Source organism: Cetorhinus maximus, chromosome 27, assembly GCF_964194155.1.
Source record: "Cetorhinus maximus chromosome 27, sCetMax3.hap1.1, whole genome shotgun sequence".
NCBI classification, from domain to species: domain Eukaryota; kingdom Metazoa; phylum Chordata; class Chondrichthyes; order Lamniformes; family Cetorhinidae; genus Cetorhinus; species Cetorhinus maximus.
The window spans coordinates 3,375,930-3,395,071 of NC_135905.1; the positions used below are offsets into that span (position 1 = coordinate 3,375,930).

Here is a 19,142-nt window from a genome sequence, read left to right on the forward strand (position 1 = left end):
AGAAGAGAAAAAAATAAAGAATAAATTTAAGTTTTATATACATCTTAGCTTTCGCCAAAAACACATTAAACAAGTGCATAGTAAAGATTTTTTTTATCCTTACAGGCTTATTTATGAGGCTACAAATCAAAAAACAGCCTTTTTACAAAATGAGCTTCAAATTCACACTGCAGATGCTACTGGAGGGCATGCAACTGAACAAATGCTTAGATGGATACATCTGCAGCTTTCACAACGCTCCTGTGCCTCCACAACACTAAGAACGAAAGGTGAGAATGAGAAAAAGTCCAGGGGGGCGGCAGGTGTTAGGAAACTTTTGAGGAAGAGGAAATACTGCCAAGTCTACTATGCTGACAAAAAAGAGTCAGGAAGGGAGATTTTAGGGAGGAAGAAAGGTAATGTGAATCTTGTAAAGTTGTAAGTGTTACAAAAATTCCATCAGCGATCCTGCATCCTTCAGTATGGGGAAAGAACATACGTGTTTACCCTGTGTCAATCATTTTTCAGTAAATTTACCATTTTGAAACAATGGGCAAACCCTGGTCACAGTTATTTTAAGTTAGAACAGAGCCCTTATTCCTACAAATAGTAAGCTAGTGAGCAGAGCTCAATTTTTTTAATTCATTCATGGGATGTACCCCCGGCTAGGGCAGAGGGTACTTAGGAGTCAACCACGTTGCTGTGGGTCTGGAGTCACATGTAGGCCAGACCAGGTAAGGACAGATTTCCTTCACTAAAGGACATTAGTAAACCAGGTGGGTATTTACAGCAATCGACAATGGTTTCATGGTCATTATCAGATTTTTAATTTCAGATCTTTATTGAATTCAAATTCTGCCATCTGCCGTGGTGGGATTTGAACCCAGGTCCCAGAGCATTACCCTGGGTCTCTGGATTACTGGTCCAGTGACAATACCACTATGCCACTGCCTCACCACTACATGTTTTTAAGATAAGATCATAGGAAATACAAGTAGACCATTTAGCTCCTCGAACCTGCTCTGCCATTCAATATTCAATAAGATCATGGCTGAAATGATTCTGGTCTTAACTCCACTTTCCTACTTGAGCAACCCCCCACCCAAAAAAGTCTCAACACCCTTGTAGATCAAAAATCTGTCTATCTCAGCCTTGAATATATTCAATGGCCCAGCCTCCACAGCTCTGGGGGGAGGAAGAGAATTCCAAAGACGACCTACCACCAAAGAAGGAATTCCTCCTCATCTGTCTCAAATGGGAGAACTCTTATTTTGAAACTATGCCCCATAGTTCTTGATTACCTCCCCCCCACCCCCCACCCCTCCCAGAGGGGAAACATCTCTCAGCAGCTACCCTGTCAAGCCCCCTCAGAATCTTATGTTTCAATAAGATCACCTTTCATTCTTCTAAACTCCCATGAGTATAGCCCAATCTTTCCTCACAAGGCAACCGCTTCATCCCAGGAATCAGCCAAATGAACCTTCTCTAATCAGCTTCCAATGCAAGTATATTCTTCCTCAAGGAGACCAAAGTTTTGCACAGTGTCCCAAATGCAGTCTCACCAATGCCCTGTGTAGTTGTAGCAAGACTTCCCGACCTTTATACTCCAGCCCCTTTGCAATAAAGGCAAACATTCCATTTGCCTTCCTGATTACCTGCTTAACCTGCATTAATTCATTGTGATTCATGTACATGAACACCAGATCTCTCTTTACCGCAGCATTCTGCAGTCTCGCTCCATGTAAATAACATACTGTTTTTCTGTTCTTCCTGCCAAAGTGGACAATCTCACATTTTCCCACATTATACTCTATCTGCCAATTTTTTGCCCAGTCATTTAACCTATCTGTATCCCTTTACAGACTCTGTGTCCTCCTCACAACTTGCTTGCCTACCTGTGTATCATCTGCAAATCTTGCCAATACAGTCGGTCCTTTCATCCATGTCATTAATAAAGATTGTAAAGAGCTGAGGCCCCAGCTGTGAGCCCAGTGACACTCCACTCGCTACAGTTTGCCATCCTGAAAATGATCCACTTATCTCGACTGTTTCCTGTTAGTTAGCCAATCCTCTACCCATGCTAATATATCACCCCCAACACCATGAGCTCTTGCCTCGTGCAGTAACTTTTTATGTGGCACCTTATTTAATGCCTTTTGAAAACCCGAATGCATTACATCTATACCTTTATTCACCCTGCTTGTTACATCCTCAAAGAACTCTAATATCTTTGATCAGAATACAATGTGATCTAACTCAAGTCAGTTGCTACGAATCTGACTTCAATATAACTTGTTCCTAGAGTGTTTGCACGCATGCATGCAAGGTGGGCAACTTTGAGCTTGGCAGGGAGTTTGAACCTGAGGATTCAGAGTATCCAATAAACTGGAAAACAACAATTACAAATTACAATACTTCTCAGACGAAAAATCTCAGATGAAAAAGAACAGATTTACATAAAGAAATGAGTTTTCCACAAGTAAACAAGCTGCATATTTGGTACAGTACAATGGACAATGCAACATGATTGATACCTTGCATGAATAAAATGAAAGCCAGAACTGAACACTACAGACTGTTCCACAACAATTGCTAACGGACATAATTAATCCTTCACATTTTGCTGAGTTTAACAATACTATTTGTTATTCAATGATTCTATCTGTCGCAGTCTTACATTATCACTGGGTCCAGATGGAGACTTGCTATATTCAACTCAAACTCCTTATGTCTGAGGACCTTAAAACTGTGGAACTCCTCAACTTCTTCGCTACCCACTCTCTCTCTAATTTTCAACCTTTTGAAACACAAACTTGCCAGATTACTGCATTTTTTGTAATTACTGATTCTATGCTCTTCAATCTTTGGCATCTGCACTGTGAGCATCAGTCCTATACCATGGCAAATAAAAACTGCACATCTTCCTTTAAACTTAAAAAAGAATGAGGAATTGGCATCAAAGCAGGTGATGTCAATGATGGGGAAACTCAATGCCAGCATCAAGCAGTTCCACATCTCAAACTGCATAGGTTAGATGCTGGTTTAACCTCCCTTATACTAATTAACTAATATCCTGAATTAATTCTTTCCCACACAGGAGTTCCAATTTGATCTCATGTTTCCCATGTCCTTCAAAGAATAAGGTTATCTTGAAAGGATTCCCATGACATACCAATAAAGCTCTGATTACTCATCTTCAATTCTTGCTGAAGATCTTAACTCTGGATTAAATATTTCCATTGTCCATGTAAAACCTTGCATTGGAAAGGTCTACGGAAAAATGATCAAACTGTAACAAAGAGTTTGAAATGGGTATTTTAATCCTTAATGCTATCCTAGCATTATTCCTGTTTTGTGCTTTCAGTAACTTGCCGTGCCATATTGTTTCTGCATATTCCATCTGTAAATAAATCTATTAATTTTAGCCCATTGGTTTGTCTGCTTAGTACATCCCCTCTTTTGAAAACAATAATAAAAGCACTCTAGGAATCTCACATGGTTATGGGGAGCAAACAGGAAAATGGAGCTGAGACTACAACCAGATCAGCTGTGATCTTACTGAATGGCAGAGCAGGCTTGTGGGGCTGAATGGCCTACTTCCACTCCTAAGTCCTATGTTCCAATGATTTCCAACCATTGATATCACAATAAATAGGTAATTGTTAGTCTCAGACACGCTATCTGAGACAACACTGTAAGGCTGCAGGTTTTGATTCACAGCAGATCTGTCTGCTTATGGATGCCACTTTTTGCTGGGGGGCACTATAGAAAAACATTAGGAGGAACTGCGCTGCACATCACTGTATCCAGAGTTCCAGCAAAAATGTTTGCCTCTCAAAACTACATGCTACAATTTTAAATGGGCTGCTGGAACAGAGAGTGCTAGGATATACACAAATGTGTCTGACAGAAGCGGAATAAGTTGGTAAGACTGTTTAAAAAAAAGCAAACGGAATCCTTGGCTTTAGAACCAAAAAGCAAGAAAGCACTGCACATCTCTACCTCCCGTGCCTCCTTTAAGATGCATCTTAAAAAAAACTTTGAAACCAAAAACTTTTAGTTACCTGTCCTAATATCTCACATGGCACAACTTCCAATTTTGTTCAACAATGTGCCTTGGGGCTTTTTACTACGTTAAAGGTGCTTTAAAAATGCAAGTCATTGTTATAAACTTTTATAAAGCACTGGTTATGCCTCAGATGCAGTACTGTGTACAATTCTCAGCACCACACTTTACGAAAGGCACCATGCATTAGAGACGATGCAGGGCACATTTACTACATCAGTACCAGGGATGAGCGACTTGAACTATGTGAAGGGAATAGAGAAGCTGGGATTGCTCTCGTTTAAGCAAAGGTTAAGGAGAGATGAGGTGTTCAAAATGAAGAAGAATTCTGATAAATAATTGGAAACTATTTCCAATGGCAGAAGGTTACAACAAAAGGACACAAAACCAGTGGGGTGATGAGGGGAAAGATCTTGTACACATTGAGTTATTGCGATATAAAATGCACTGCCTAAAAGGATGCTAGAAGCAGATTCAACAGTAACTTTCAAAAAAGAAATTAAAGATATAGTTGAAAAGGAAAACAATGTAAGGCTGTGGGGGAAAGAGCAGAGTAATGGAACTAATTTAATAATTCTTTCAAAGAGACTGAATGGCCCACTTCTGTGCTTGTATGATTCCAGTGAAGAAACATATCAGAATTCAGGCAGGGACATGTATGTACTGTACCAGAGAGTAAGGCTCAAGGTAGGCCCCTGGGAAATTTAGTTTCACACAATTTCAAGGATCTTGGATTGAAGCTCTAGTTCTGAGAAATGGGCATGCCTCAAAAAGACAATAGCAATGGGAAAAAATATTTTTTACGCTTACAAAAGGTAACCCCTATAATCCCCACTAACAACCTAATTTTTTATTCAGTTTCCTCACATTACTGTGGAAAGAAGATGGTGGCTAAAGGAATTTCAAACTGAATTTTCCCACTGCTACTTTTAGTGACTTTTATATGCAGGTTGCTGAGCCTTGGTGAATAGTTTTCATACCTCCTTGCAATTTTTCGATTAGTCTCAAGTTCACAGCTAGGGCTGTCTGGCCAAAGTTCCAGTTGGGAACAAAAAGAAATTAGAGAGATTTGAACAGAATGCAGCTGAGCTAACTTAGTGAAGACTCAAGAGTCTGATGAGAGGGGGAATTTTAAGTATAAATTTTGCTCTTAAAATTCTAATCTAGTCTATAATTAACAGTAACTGGAAAATTCTGTGTAAGCAGGCTAAGTTCTTTCTTTCTGGCAGTTTAGAAAAGGTAAACTCACTCTCAGCTGTAGGAGCTGAGTAGTGGTTGCTGTAGCCCCAGTTCAGTTTACTGTAAATTCAGGGTTCTTTAATGCAGCCAAGGCAAACGGAGTGCAGCTGAGCTAACAGTGAAGACTGGGACTTCGCTTGGTGTGTGGGGGGGTGGGGGTTTGTTTCCTTTTCCATTTTTCTCACGCTGTAGGAATTGGTTCTTGCTCTACTACAGGGAAAGGAGCTAGCTGTTTGGTCAGTATCTGGTAAGTAGATAAGTTCTATTCTATCCCCAAGGTTTAAAATAATAGACAAATTGGTGGTAAGGTTAATAAAATACAAAAGAAAGCAACCAAAATAAGCAATTAATATAACTAAGAGATTACTTAAAACACATTAAGGATGGCAGGACAGGTGATGTGTCAAGGCTGCAGCATATGGAAGCTGCTGGATAACACTGCAATCCGGGGCAAACACGTCTGCAGTGTTTGTGGCTTGACGAACTTCAGCTCAGAGTTACTGAGCTGGAGGCTGAGCTGCAGACTCTGCAACACATCAGGGAGGGGGAAAGCTACCCGTATGCTTTGTATCAGGCAGTTAGGATAGGGTCTTCTGATTTGGTCAGTGGTCAGGGACAGGAGGGGGTGACTGCGAGTGAGGCAGGTAAGGGGACCCAGAGGGCAAGCGTGTGAGCCTCTGCAATTATCCAATAGGTCTGAGGTTCTCTCAGCTTGTTTGGATGAGAATGAAGGCTGCAGGGTGGATGAGCAAACCGACCATAGCACCATGGTACAGGAAGCCACCCAAGTGGGGGGAGTAAAAAGGAACGTAGTGGTAGTAGGGACAGAATAGTGAGGGGGAGTGCCACAGTTCTCTGTACCAAAGAGTGAAAGTCCAGGCAGTTGCGTTGCCAAGCCAGTGCCAGAGATTGGGACATCTGCTCAGGGCTGAAGAGGAACTTGTAGTGGGAGGGGGGGGCGGATCCAGTGGTTGTGGACCATGTAAGCACCAACGACATAGGAAGGATGAGGAAGGAAGCTCTGCGTAGTCAATATGAGGAGTTAGGCACCAAATTAAGCAGAACCTCAAACGTAATAATTTCTGGATTATTACCTGAGCCATAGGACAACTAAGATTAGAGAAATTAATGCATAGCTCAAAGACTGGTGTGGGAAGCGGGTTCCAATTTGTGGGGCACTGGCACCAGTTCTGGGGAAATTGGGGGCTTTACCATTGGGACGGTCTACATCTGAACCGTGCTGGGGTTGGTGTCCTTGCAAGCCACATAACTAGGGAAGTAGAGACAGTTTTAAACTGAATAGTGGGCGCAAGGGATCAAATTTGGAAAGATGTGATAAACCAAAGAGTGGAGATAAGGCAAGAGACGCAGGTATTAGTATGGGAAAGATAAACAGACAGTGACAGGAAGGGACAAAGAGTACAAATCTAAGAGTATATCAGCAGGTAAAGCTGGACGCTACAAAAAGAATAAAAGGAAAAAACTGAAGGCTCTGTATCGAAACACAGGTAGCAATCCAATCCAAACTAAAGAGATGAACTGATAGCGCAAATGGAAATAAAGAATTACAATCTGAGAGCCCTTACAGAGACATGGCTACAAAATGGCAGACTGGGACCTGAATATTGAAGGGTATGTGACATTTAGGAAGGACAGGAAGTTCGGGAAAGGTGGAGGAGTGGCTCTGCTAATTAATGATGATATTAACACATTAGAGCAGAGTGACCCAAGTTCAGGAAACCAGGATGTAGAGCGGTTTGGGTTGAGATGAGAAATGATAAAGGTAAGAAGTCACTCGTGGGAGTGGTGTACAGGCCCCTCAATTGTAACTACACAGTCGGACAGAGTACAAAAGAGATAACGGGAACTTGTCAGAAAGATACAGCAACAATCTTTGATTTAAATCTACATATAGACTGGAAAAATCAGATTGGCAAAAGTAACGTAGATGAGAAGTTCATAGAGTGTTTTCGGGTTGTTTCTTAGAACAGCATATTATGGAGCCAACCAGACAGCAGGCTATACTAGACCTGGTATTCACAGAATCTCAGTGCAGAAGAGGCCCTTCGGCCCATCGAGTCTGCACCAACACGTGAGAAACACCTGACCTACCTACCTAATCCCATTTACCAGCACTTGGCCCATAGCCTTGAATGTTATAATGTGCCATTGAGCGTGGTATTGAGCAAGGAGATAGGATTAACTGATACCTCCGAGAGAAGGCACCCCTGTGTAGCAGCGACCATAATATGATTGAATTCTACACTCATTTTGAGGGAGAAACGAGTGCGTCCAAGACTAGTATTTCAAACTTGATGAGGGCATGAAAGCAGTGTTAGTTAAAATGAACTGGCAAATGAGGTTAAGGAATAGGTCAACAGAGGTTCAGTGGCAGACATTTAAAGGGATAGTTCAGGACACACAGAATATATGCAATCCAATGATAAAGAAAAATTCCAAGGGGAGGGTGCCCCAATGCGTGATTAACTAAAAAAGTCAAGGACAGCATCAAACTTAAAGAAAAAGCTTATAATTACGCCAAGACGGGTGGCAAGTCAGAAGATTGGACAGAGTATAAAGAACGGCAAAGAATGACAAAAAGATTAATAAGGAGGGAAAAATTAGAGAATGTGAGAAAGCTAGCTAGTAATATAAAGACAGATAGTAAGGGTTTCTATAGATATTTAAATAAGAAAAGTTAACAAAATGAGCATTTGTCCTATAGAAAGTGCACCTGGGGAATTGATAATGGAAAGTAGGGAGATGGCGGCTGAATTAAACAGGCATTTTGCTTCAGTCTTCAGCATAGAGAACACAAGTAACATCCTGGAAATAGCCGTAAATCAGGAAATGGAAGGGAGGGAGGCACTCGGGGAAAAATTACAATCACCAGGGAAGTGGTATTGAGCTAATTGTTGGGGCTGCGGGCTGACAAATCCCCAGGTCCGGATGGACATCACCCTGAGATCTTGAAAGATGTGGCTAGTGAGACAGTTGATTCACTGGTTTCAATTTTCCAAAATTCCCAAGATTTGGGGAAGGTTCCATTAGATTGGAAAATAGCAAATGTACCTCCTTTATTCAAAGATGGAGGGGGACAGAAAACAGGAGGCTACAGGCCAGTTAGCCTAACATCTGTCATAGAAAAAATGTTAGAAGCTACTATTGAAGATGTTATAGCAGGGCACTTAGAAAAATTCAAGGCAATCAGGCAGAGTCAACATGGCTTTGTAAAAGGGAAATCATGTTTAACCAATTTATTTGGAGTTCTTTGGAGGAGTCACATGTGCTGTAGAGAAAGGGGAGCCAGTGGATGTATTGTACTTAGGCTTTCAGAAGGCATTTGATAAAATGCCACATCAAGAGTTAACGCGAAAAATAAAAGCTCATGGTGTAGAGGGTAACATATTGGTATGGATAGAAACAAGAAGCAGACAGTTGGCATAAATGGGTCTTTTTCTGGTTGGCAGTATGTGACGAGTGGTGTGCCACAGGGATCAGTGCTGGGACTTCAACTTTTTACAATTTATATAAGTGATTTGGGTGAAGGGATCAAAGGTATGGTTGCTAAATTTTCTGACAACACAAAGTTGGAAGGAAAGCAAATTGTGAAGAGGATATAAGGAGGCTATAAAGTAAGATAGATAGGTTAAGTGAGTGGGCAAAGATCTGGCAAATGAGAGTATAATGTGGGCAAATGTGAAATTGTTCATTTTGGCAGGAAGCATAAAGAAGATTATCTAAGTGGTGAGAGATTGCAGAGCTCTGAGATTCAGAGGGATCTGGGTGTCCTAATGCATGAATCACAAAAGGCGAGTATGCAGGTATAGCAAGTTATCAGGAAAGCTAATAGAATGTTATAATTTATTGTGAGGGGAATTGATTACAAAAGTAGGGAGACTATGCTTCAATTGTATAGAGCATTGGTGAGACCACATCTGTAGTACTGTGTACAGTACTGGTCTCCTTATTTAAGGAAAAATGTAAATGCATTAACAGTTCAGAAAAGGTTTACTCTACTAATACCAGAAATGGACAGGTTGTTTAATGAGGAAAGGTTGGACAGGTTAGCCTTCTATCCACTGGAATCTAGACAAGTAAGAGGCGACTTAATTCAAACCTTTAAGACCCTGAAGGGCCTTGGCAGGGTGGATGTGGAGAGGGCATTTCCTCTTGTGGGAAAACCTAGAACTAGGGGTCATGGTTTAAAAATAAGGGTCGCTCATTTAAGACAGAGATGAGAATTTTTTTCTCTCAGTGGGTAGAGTGTGCTTGCACACGTACAGGAGAGCGAGCACATCCTGAGTGGGGCACAGCCAGAGTGGGTATTCGGAATTCGGTGCACAGGGGACAAGTGCTCTTTGCATTTTTCCCTTGCAGTCCAAATTCTTAAACCTTCAGAGCGTGCTGCAGCAGTAGAGGCTACAAGGGAAAGGAATCACTGGTAAGTAGTGGGTAAGGTATTTACTACTTTAATCGCTTATAGTTTAAGGTCTTTTTGTGGTTTACAGTTTGTATACTCTGCAGTAACGAGGATCAGGAAAGAAGGGTCCTGAAGTAATTGACTTAAAAGGTTTAATTTAAAGGGATAAGTCATGGCAGGAGCGCTCAAAGCCGTGGTGTGCTCCTCGTGCTCCATGTGGGAAGCCGGGGACATTTCCAGTGCCCGGGACCAGCATGTGTGCAGGAAGTGTGTCCAGCTGCAGCTCCTGGAAGCTCGGGTTTCAGAGCTGGAACGGCGACTGGGGACACTGTGGAGCATCTGCGAGTCTGACAGCATCGTGGATAGCACGTTTAGAGAGGTGGTCACACTGCAGATGAAGGGACTTGAGGGAGGAAGGAGGGGAATGGGTGACTACCAGGCAGTCCAAGAGAAACAGGCAGGTAGTTCAGGAGTCCCCTGGGGTCCCGCTCGCAAATCGGTATTCCGTTTTAGAGGCTGATGAGGGTGCTGGTTCCTCCAGGGAGTGCGGACAGAGCCAAGCTTCCTGGCACCATAAGCAGCTTGTCTGCACAGGAGGGGAGGAAGAGCAATAGTAATAGGGGATTCTATAGTCAGGGGAACAGATAGGCGCTACTGTGGCCGTCAAAGTGATCCCAGGATGGAATGTTGCTTCCCTGGTGCCAGGGTCAGGGATGTCACTGAATGGCTGCAGGGCATCCTGAACAGGGAGGGTGATAAGGCAGAGGTCATGGTACATGTTGGTACCAATGACATAGGTAGAAAGAGGGATGAGGTCTTGCATCAAGAATTCCAGGAGTTAGGCAGTAGACTAAAAAGCAAGACCTCCCAGTGCCATGTGCTAGCGAGCTCAGAAATAGGAGAATAGCGCAGATGAATACATGGCTTAAGAGTTGGTGCAGGAGGGAGGGTTTTAGATTCCTGGATCACTGGGACCGTTTCTGGGGAAGGTGGGACCTGTACAAGCGGGACGGTCTACATCTGAGCCAGAGCGGGACTAACATCCTTGCGGGCGGGTTTGCTAGTGCTGTTGGGAGGAGTTTAAACTAATTTGGCAGGGGGAGGGGGCACAATGTTAGCAGAATAGGGACACATCATAATACAGTAAAACAATCAAGTCAGAGGGAGTACAGCTGCACTAAGCTTCAAGGGATTAAGGCAAGGCTGGATGGCCTCTATTTTAATGCCATGAGTATTACAGGTAAAACGGATGAGTTAAGGTGAGGATTGACATGTGGAATTGTGATACACTAGCCATCACTGAGACATGGTTGAGGGAAGGGCAGGATTGGCAGCTCAACATTCCGGGATATAGAATCTTCAGGCGAGACAGGGGAGGGGTTAAAAGAGGAGGAGGCATTGCATTTTTAGCTAAGGAGTCCGTTACTGCAATAAGGAGAGATGGTATCTTGGAGGGAGCATCGAATGTAGCTTTGTGGGTAGAGCTCAGGAATAAAAAAGGGGCAACCGCATTATTAGGTGATTAAAGACCCCCAGATAGTCAGCTAGAAATTGAGGAGTAAATATGTGCACAATTTGTGGAAGTGTGTAAAAACAATAACAATAGGGTAATTATATTAGGTGATTTCAACTTTCCCAACATTAATTGGGATAGACATAGTGTTAAGGGCTTGGATGGAGTGGATTTCTTGAAATGTGTACAGGGGAACTTTTAAGGTCAATATGTAGAGGGTCCAACAAGGGACGGTGCATTGCTGGACCTAATTCTGGGGAATGAAGCCGGACTGGTGGCTGAGGTGGTGGTGGGTGAGCATTTTAGTGATAGCGACTACAACATGGTACAGTTTAAGTTTGTTATGGACAAAGAAATCGACAAGTTGCAAAAAAATGTTTTGGATTGGGGGAGAGTGGATTTTAGTAAAATAAGGCAGGATCTGGCCAAGGTAGACTGGGAACAGTTACTTGTGGGGAAATCTACACAGGAACAGTGGAGGGTGTTCAATAAGGAAATGGGGAGGGTACAGGCTCAACATGTTCCCTCTAGGGTGATAGGAAGGAGTAACAAGCCCAGAGAACCATGGATGACCAGAAATATTCAGGCTATGGTGAGAAGGAAAAGCAAGGCTTTTAGCAGGTACAAGGGAAGCAAATCAGCAGAGGCATTAGTGGAGTACGGAAAGTGCAGGGTGGAGCTTAAGAAAGCAATTAGGAGAGCAAAGAGGGGATATGAGAAAGCTCTGGCTGGCAAAAGTAGGGAAAATCCCAAGATATTCTATAAGTATATCAATGGGAAGAGGATAACCAGGGAAAGAGTAGGGCCCATAAGGGACCAAGGGGGCAATCTATGGGTGGAGCCAGAGAACATCGCTAGAGTGTTGAATGAATACTTCACATCCGTCTTCACTCAAGAGAATGAGGATGAAAGTATTGAACTCGGGGAGAGAGACTGCGAGGTTCTTAAGCAAATTGATATAGGAAGTGACAAGGTATTGGAGGTGTTGGCAGGCTTAAAAGTGGACAAATCTCCAGGTCGGGATGATTTGTGTCCCAGACTGCTGAGGGAGGCAAGGGAGGAGATCGCAAGGGCTCTGACCCAAATTTTTAATTCCTCTCTGGCCACGGCAGAAGTGCCAGAGGACTGGAGAACAACTAATGTGGTTCCGCTATTTAAGAAGGGTTATAGAGAGAAGCCAGGGAACTACAGGCCAGTGAGTGTCACGTCAGTGGTAGGGAAACTATTGGAGAAAATTCTGAAGGGGAGTATCTATCTCCACTTGGAGAGGCAAGGTTTGATCAGGGATAGTCAGCATGGCTTTGTTAGAGGGAGGTCATGCCTAACAAATTTGATTGAATTTTTTGAGGAGGTGACCAGGTGTGTAGATGAGGATAGTGCAGTTGATGTAGTTTATATGGATTTCAGCAAAGTCTTTGACAAGGTCCCACATGGGAGACTTATAAAGAAGGCAAAGGCACATGGGATAGAGGGTAATTTGATAAGGTGGATTCAAAATTAGCTTAGTTGTAGGAGACAGAGGGTGATGACAGAAGGATGCTTTAGTGACTGTAAGCCAGTGTCCAGTGGCGTACCACAGGGATCTGTGCTGGGTCCCCTATTATTTGTCATTTATATAAACGACATAGAAGACTATGTGGGGGGTTGGATTAGTAAGTTTGTGGATGACACAAAGATTGGCCGGGAGATTAACAGTGAGGTTAAGTGTCTTGGGCTACAGGAGATATAGACGGGATGGTCAAATGGACGGATAAGTGGCAGAAAGAATTTAACCCTGAAAAGTGTGAGGTGATACACTTTGGAAGGAGTAATTTGACAAGGAAGTATTCAATGAACGGCACCACACTAGGAAGTTCTGAGGAACAAAGGGACCTTGGAGTGTGTCTCCATAGATCTCTGAAGGCGGAGGGGCATGTTAGTGGGGTGGTGAAAAAGGCATACGGGGCACTTGCCTTTATCAATTGAGGCATAGATTACAAAAGTAGGGAGGTCATGTTGGAGTTGTATAGAACCTCGGTGAGGCTACAGCTGGAGTACTGTGTGCAGTTCTGGTCACCACATTATAGGAAGGATGTGATTGCACTGGACGGGGTGCAGAGGAGATTCACCAGGATGTTGCCTGGGATGAAACATTTAAGTTATGAAGAGAGGTTGGATAGACTTGGGTTGTTTTCGTTGGAGCAGAGAAGACTGAGAGGCAACCTGATCGAGGTGTACAAGATTATGAGGGGCATGGACAGGGTGGATAGGGAGCAGCTGTTCCCCTTAGTTGAAGGGTCAGTCACAAGGGGGCATAAGTTCAAAGTGAGGGGCAGAAGGTTTAAGGGGGATGTGAGGAAAAACTTTTTTTTACCTAGGGGGTGGTGACGGTCTGGAATGCGCTGCCTGGGAGGGTGGTGGAGGAGGCTTGCCTCACATCCTTTAAAAAGTACCTGGATGAGCACTTGGCATGTCATAACATTCAAGACTATGGCCCAAGTGCTGGTAAATGGGATTAGGCAGGTAGGTCAGGTGTTTCTCACGTGACGGTGCAGACTCGATGGGCCGAAGGGCCTCTTGTGCTCTGTGATTCTGTGTGTCTTTGGAACACTTCCTCAAAAGGCAGTGGAAGCAGAGTCCTTGAATATTTTTAAGGCAGAGCTAGATAGATTCCTGATTAACAAAGGAGTGAAAGGTTATTGGAGGTTGTCAGGAATGTGGGGTTGAGGTTATATTCAGATCAGCCATGATCTTATTGAATGGCGGAGGAGGTTCTAGGGGCTGGGTGGCCTACCCCTGCTCCTAATTTGTATGTTGAACACACATTGATAGACAGTCCTTTTAACTGAAAGCTGTTAGCACAGATTTCTGTCCAGGATCAGGAGGTCAGGATGCAACAGCAGTGATAAAAGTTACTTCATCAACTCAAGCAAGATGATCCACCAATGTCGGAAAGCAGAATTATTCTCATTTTAGATCATGCAAAAACAAGTTGTACTCATTAAATTCTGTGAAAGTTATAATATATATTGATCTATACATTCAATTGCAGTCTTGAGAAATAAAACATCTGAATGCTTGTTCTGGCCTGGCTGCCCTAAAATACAAATTGTCCAGAAGCTGAGAGGTTGTAGAAACACGTGCGTGGGCATGTGCAGAGACAGTGTGGGACACTGTTATACCACTACACTATCCTATGAGGAGATATTGGACATTGTGAGTCAATGCTGGTATAAAAGGGGCCTTGGGGTCCACTTATAAGAGCAACAGCCTCCACTGAACCAGATAAGAAACTTGTGACAAACCCAGATTTGAAACACTGGCAATCAATCTCTTTAGATCTCCTATACATTTTTCTAGGGGAGTGTCTTAAGCTTTTTAGTTTTCAATGGCCAATTAGATGCAGGAGTCAAACAAATTTGAAGTCAATGCCCTGATTAATTTGCATCACAAAATATGCAAATTAACAGATCTTGGTGTTTTTACCTAGCGATGTCACACCACTGTCAAAACAACCCCTTCTAAACCTCTAGGTCTATAACATTTAAAGCAGAAAAACCAGTGAATATAAACAGAAGCACAAATTGGTGAATGGCTGAGCTTGGTCAGGGGTTGAGGACAACTGCCTATGGGCTAGTTTGAATATTCTGCTCCAAGACAAACATTCTCTTTTAAAGACTAATTTTTAAATTCTCTGTTTGCCATTTGTCAAATGTCTTCCTAGCACCCCCCCTTGTGAAAGTTTCATTCCATACAGAGTCTCATTTTGCTCAGGTCACACACTTCATTTTCTCCAGCCTCAAAAAAACCCATCCAGACTAATTTTCAGATTAAATGCAACTGCCATGCTAAGGTGATAAAAACATTGGGTCATTAGGAAATAAGGCCCAATATCTCTCACTTCTTCCCCCAGTACAGGACTTGAACACAATCTAAGCCGAGACTCCAATGCAGTATTGAGGGAATTGTTAGAAGTACCTTCCTGGAGAAGATGTTAAACCAAGGCCTATCAGTTTATTCCAGTGGTTCAGGTGGGTTTTAAAAGATTTCATAGCACTAATTCAAGCAAGACATTCTCTTAGCAAACATCCTTTCCTCAATCATCACCAACAAGAATAGCTGATACTAGAAATTTGAAAAAAAAACCAAAATGCTTTACACTATAATTTGTCATTTAACTATTTCCTGTTCTCCACCTCATCATTTTATAAATCATTTTTCTTTTACTGTATACTGTATGTGGCCTTCACAATACTTTTCCCTTGCTCTATTCTTCCTTATGAGCTGTGCATCTGTAATTCCTTCCAGTTGTGAAGATTATATCTGAAATGTTTTCTTTTTGCTTTCTCCACAGATGCTGCCTGATCTGTTGAGTGTTACCATAAAAATAGATTAACTAGTCATCACCCATCTGTGGGACCTTGCTGCGTTCAGAATGGTTGCTGTATCTACCTGCATAACAGTGACAAACTTTGGGGCATTTGGGACACAAGAAGCTGTTTTCTCAGATTGTGTTTTATTTTCTTTTTGCCTGCCTTCCCTGCTTCCCAGAGCCTCTTCTGAAATTAAGTTCCACTTAATATTTTCCTACTGTGGCTTATTTCACTTCAGTATCTCAAGTTTTGAAACTATCTTCCCCAACCTTCCATACTTTAACAACCCATGAGTTTCAATTTAAAGCTTGACATCACCTAACAGCAGTTCCTGATTTACCTTGTCTTTTCTACTCATCTCTTCAGTCTGATGTCCGACATAATGAGGTGTCAGTTCACCTTGCTCAATAAAGAAACTCCCTTCTTCACATTCGATCCATTCATTTTGCACTGTGCTTGACCCAATTTATCTTGATTACAAGCTAATGTGCAATACAACATATAACTATGCCAATGATCACTGGTCTGCTTTTCATGTACAAAGCTATGTTCTTATAATCACCAGTATACCATTCCTCCTAAACAGTGTCAAGCTGTTCACAATAATTTGCAAGATGAAATGTTACATTTTACCGAGTATCTTTGATGTAAATAGGACAGGAATGATGAGTAAATAGATATTCCAAGGTTTTGAATGCATTATCAATAGTCATGTTTGCATGTCTTGTTAGTGCAATTCCACCCACTCCATCTGGGTGTAAAGTGCTAGTTCAGGAGCACCATCTCTGTTTTAGCACCTGATCTATCATGCCATATTCATTTATTACCATGTAATTCTGAGCTAGAGCAAAAAGGGATGACTAAATAAAATGTGTATACTAAACTGGTGTACCATCTGTATGATATACTGGAATTGCTGCACATGTAATAAAAACAATAATACTCTTCTAGGGCTGGGTAAGCATCATTAGTTCCCTACATTGTTGTTCTGAGAATGCAATCTTACCAGCAATACTTATCATAATCTAAAAGATTGTAGATAAAACAAGTACAATTTCTGAATGAAACCACACATCAACTAATGAGTGCTGGGCAGCACAGTTGTTAAATCCACTTTACCCCGTTGAACCAAGCAAAGACACGGAGTGTACTACCACGCTGTACTTGTAATCTGCCCATTACATGTTCAAGCCAAAAATTCTCAAACAATTGCAGACACCGGCTTACAGAACAATACGGAAACAACTGGAAAGAATCACAGGCCCTCACCACAAGAGTCTCCCAACTTCTGGTTCCAATAAATCGGGCTTGCTGGACAGTTATGGGCAGTGTCCTGGAATACTATGGACCTGCCTGGTTCAGGTATTGGATTATCATGTCTGCCACAGAGGATCAACCTGGCTCCAATTTCCAGTACTATCCTGTTCAGCCTAAATGGATGCAAGGCAAAGTGGGCTGTTTGCTAGCTGAAGGATTTGCAATTCAAATGCTTTTGGGGGAATCTCAATCCAGTTTCTAATGGGCATCAGCCTACAGGACAAATTCGTGACCCGATGCTAAACCAGCAATCGTTCTTGGCCACAGCACGGACCTGGATGTGAAAGAATATCAGATGGTGGAAGAGATTTTGCCCAGAGGTTGCGACAGAGGGGAGATTTACTCTGCAGTAACCTGACCTGGTAGAATGTAATGGCAACAGTGAGTGCCAACATAGATGGTTCATTCTCTTTTGTTAACATGCCTTAGCTTGAGGACAAAGTATACAAAAATTGTTTATGTAAATGCCAGTATTTCACATCATGTGGTTACAAGAACTGAATAACTAAAGCCCCTCAAAGAGCAAGGAGGTTTAGCTTATATGTGCACACTTGATTTACTGGGGATTTTAATGTTTAGCTAATACTGAACAATGGTTAATTTTGAATGGTTAGTTATACTGAGACTGTGAACAGTATAACCACATATTTCCATGGGGAGACATTGAGTCTCTGGGCATTGTTTTTTCATTTTACAGATCAGAATGACAATCCACTGCCCCACCATTCCTTCTATCTTCACCATCTGTCATTCGGGCCCTGTGCTATCTCCAGTTTTTTTTTTCCCGCTCAAGGCCATAATTATGCAATGGCACACTCAGCCTTTAAGTTGCTGCTCTCCACAACCTGGTCAAATGATTGGCAACAAGCTGTTCAACAGTGAGAAACACCACATTTAGCACAACCCTGTCCCTCACCCCCCAACATCTTAGCAGCACAGAAACCAAGGTGCAACTTCCATCTCCAGAGCAACCAGAGCTTTCTCAAAACCACGGACCTGTCCAAGCTGGCCACGAATGTTCATGTTGCATGTCTTTTGGAGGGGGAGTTTCATGGAGTTACTTCCAATGCTTTACAAGTACGAGAGCAAATCGTTATAGGGGATGTGCCTGTCTGGGTTACCTGCAGCCCACCTGATAACTTTTGCAGCCAATGTGGGTGCAATGAGGTCCTGTCTGGGTTTGCAATTCAAGGATGGACAATTGCAAATCCTTACCCACTCCAGCCAGTCACCCAAAGACACCCAAGGGTCAAGCAGCCCCACACACCTCATGGCCCAGGTTAGTAACTGGAGATGCAACAAGGAAATGGAAAGGCTTTTCTATCCGTCACATCCCTGCTGTCACCGCCACCATTACAGGCTCCAGCTCCAGGGCAACTGGGACCCGGGACCCTGGCCCCAGGCCGGCTCCAGGGGAGGGGGGTGTCTCCCCCCCAACCCCAACCCCAGCGGCACAAGGTCAGCGGCGGGGAGCGGAATCCGCTGACAGGGCCGCGGGCACCGGCCAACCACCCGAGCCCGGGGGCTGAGCGGGGCCTTCGCCACCGGGCCTGACAGCGAGAGGCAGGATCGGGCCGAGCTGCTTCCCCCGGCCGGCGGGCCTGCCTCCCCTCGCCGGGGCCTCCTCCTCTCCCCCCCCCCACACACCCCGGCGGCCCGGGCCCGGGCCTCGCCTCACCCCCTCGCCTCTTACCGTGTGATCGTGCTCATCCGCCCGGGCCCTCAGGACACTGAGGCCGACACAGGCCAGCAGGAGCGGCAGTTTCCAGGGGGCCATGTGGGCGGCTGTGCTCGGTGCTGCCGCTCTGACGGGGCTGGGCTGTCCCTGGGCTTGTCTCTGTCGGGGCGCTGGGCCTGAGGCTCTCGGTGGCTCCGGCTCCGGCTCCCGCTCCGGCCCCGCCTCGCGCTGCTCGGCCTCAGGAGGCGCGCGCCACAAGCCCGCCGCTCCGGCACCGCCACGTCATCGGGTACTCCGCGGAGCACGCAGGCGCGCGGGGGTGGCGACAGGGATCCGGGGAGGGTGGGGGGGGCGGGGTTAACAGCGCCAGGGGCGGGGCCGCTAGCGTCGGAGACGATGACCCAGCGCCCGGGGCGGGTTCGGAAATCCGGGCGGGGGGAGGGGCCAGTAGCGACGTGGGCGGGGTTAACAGCGCTGTGGGCGGGGCCAGAGATTAAGGGCGGGGCTTGGGAGCTCCAACAGGTAAACACCAGCACCGCCTCCTCTCCAGCTCAGTTCTGTGTCCAATGCGAGCA

General features: G+C 44.1%; 1 protein-coding gene across 1 annotated transcript in view; it reads right to left on the reverse strand.

Moving 5' to 3' along the window:
* The window catches only part of tm9sf3 (transmembrane 9 superfamily member 3), a 134,806-nt gene extending 115,960 nt beyond the window's left edge, over nt 1-18,846 (reverse strand). The window contains exon 1 of the mRNA XM_078530542.1: nt 18,583-18,846. Within this exon, the coding sequence (XP_078386668.1) occupies nt 18,583-18,666 (84 nt within the window). The 5' untranslated portion in view covers nt 18,667-18,846. The remainder of the gene's footprint in view (nt 1-18,582) is intronic.
* Nucleotides 18,847-19,142: the final 296 nt, after the last annotated feature.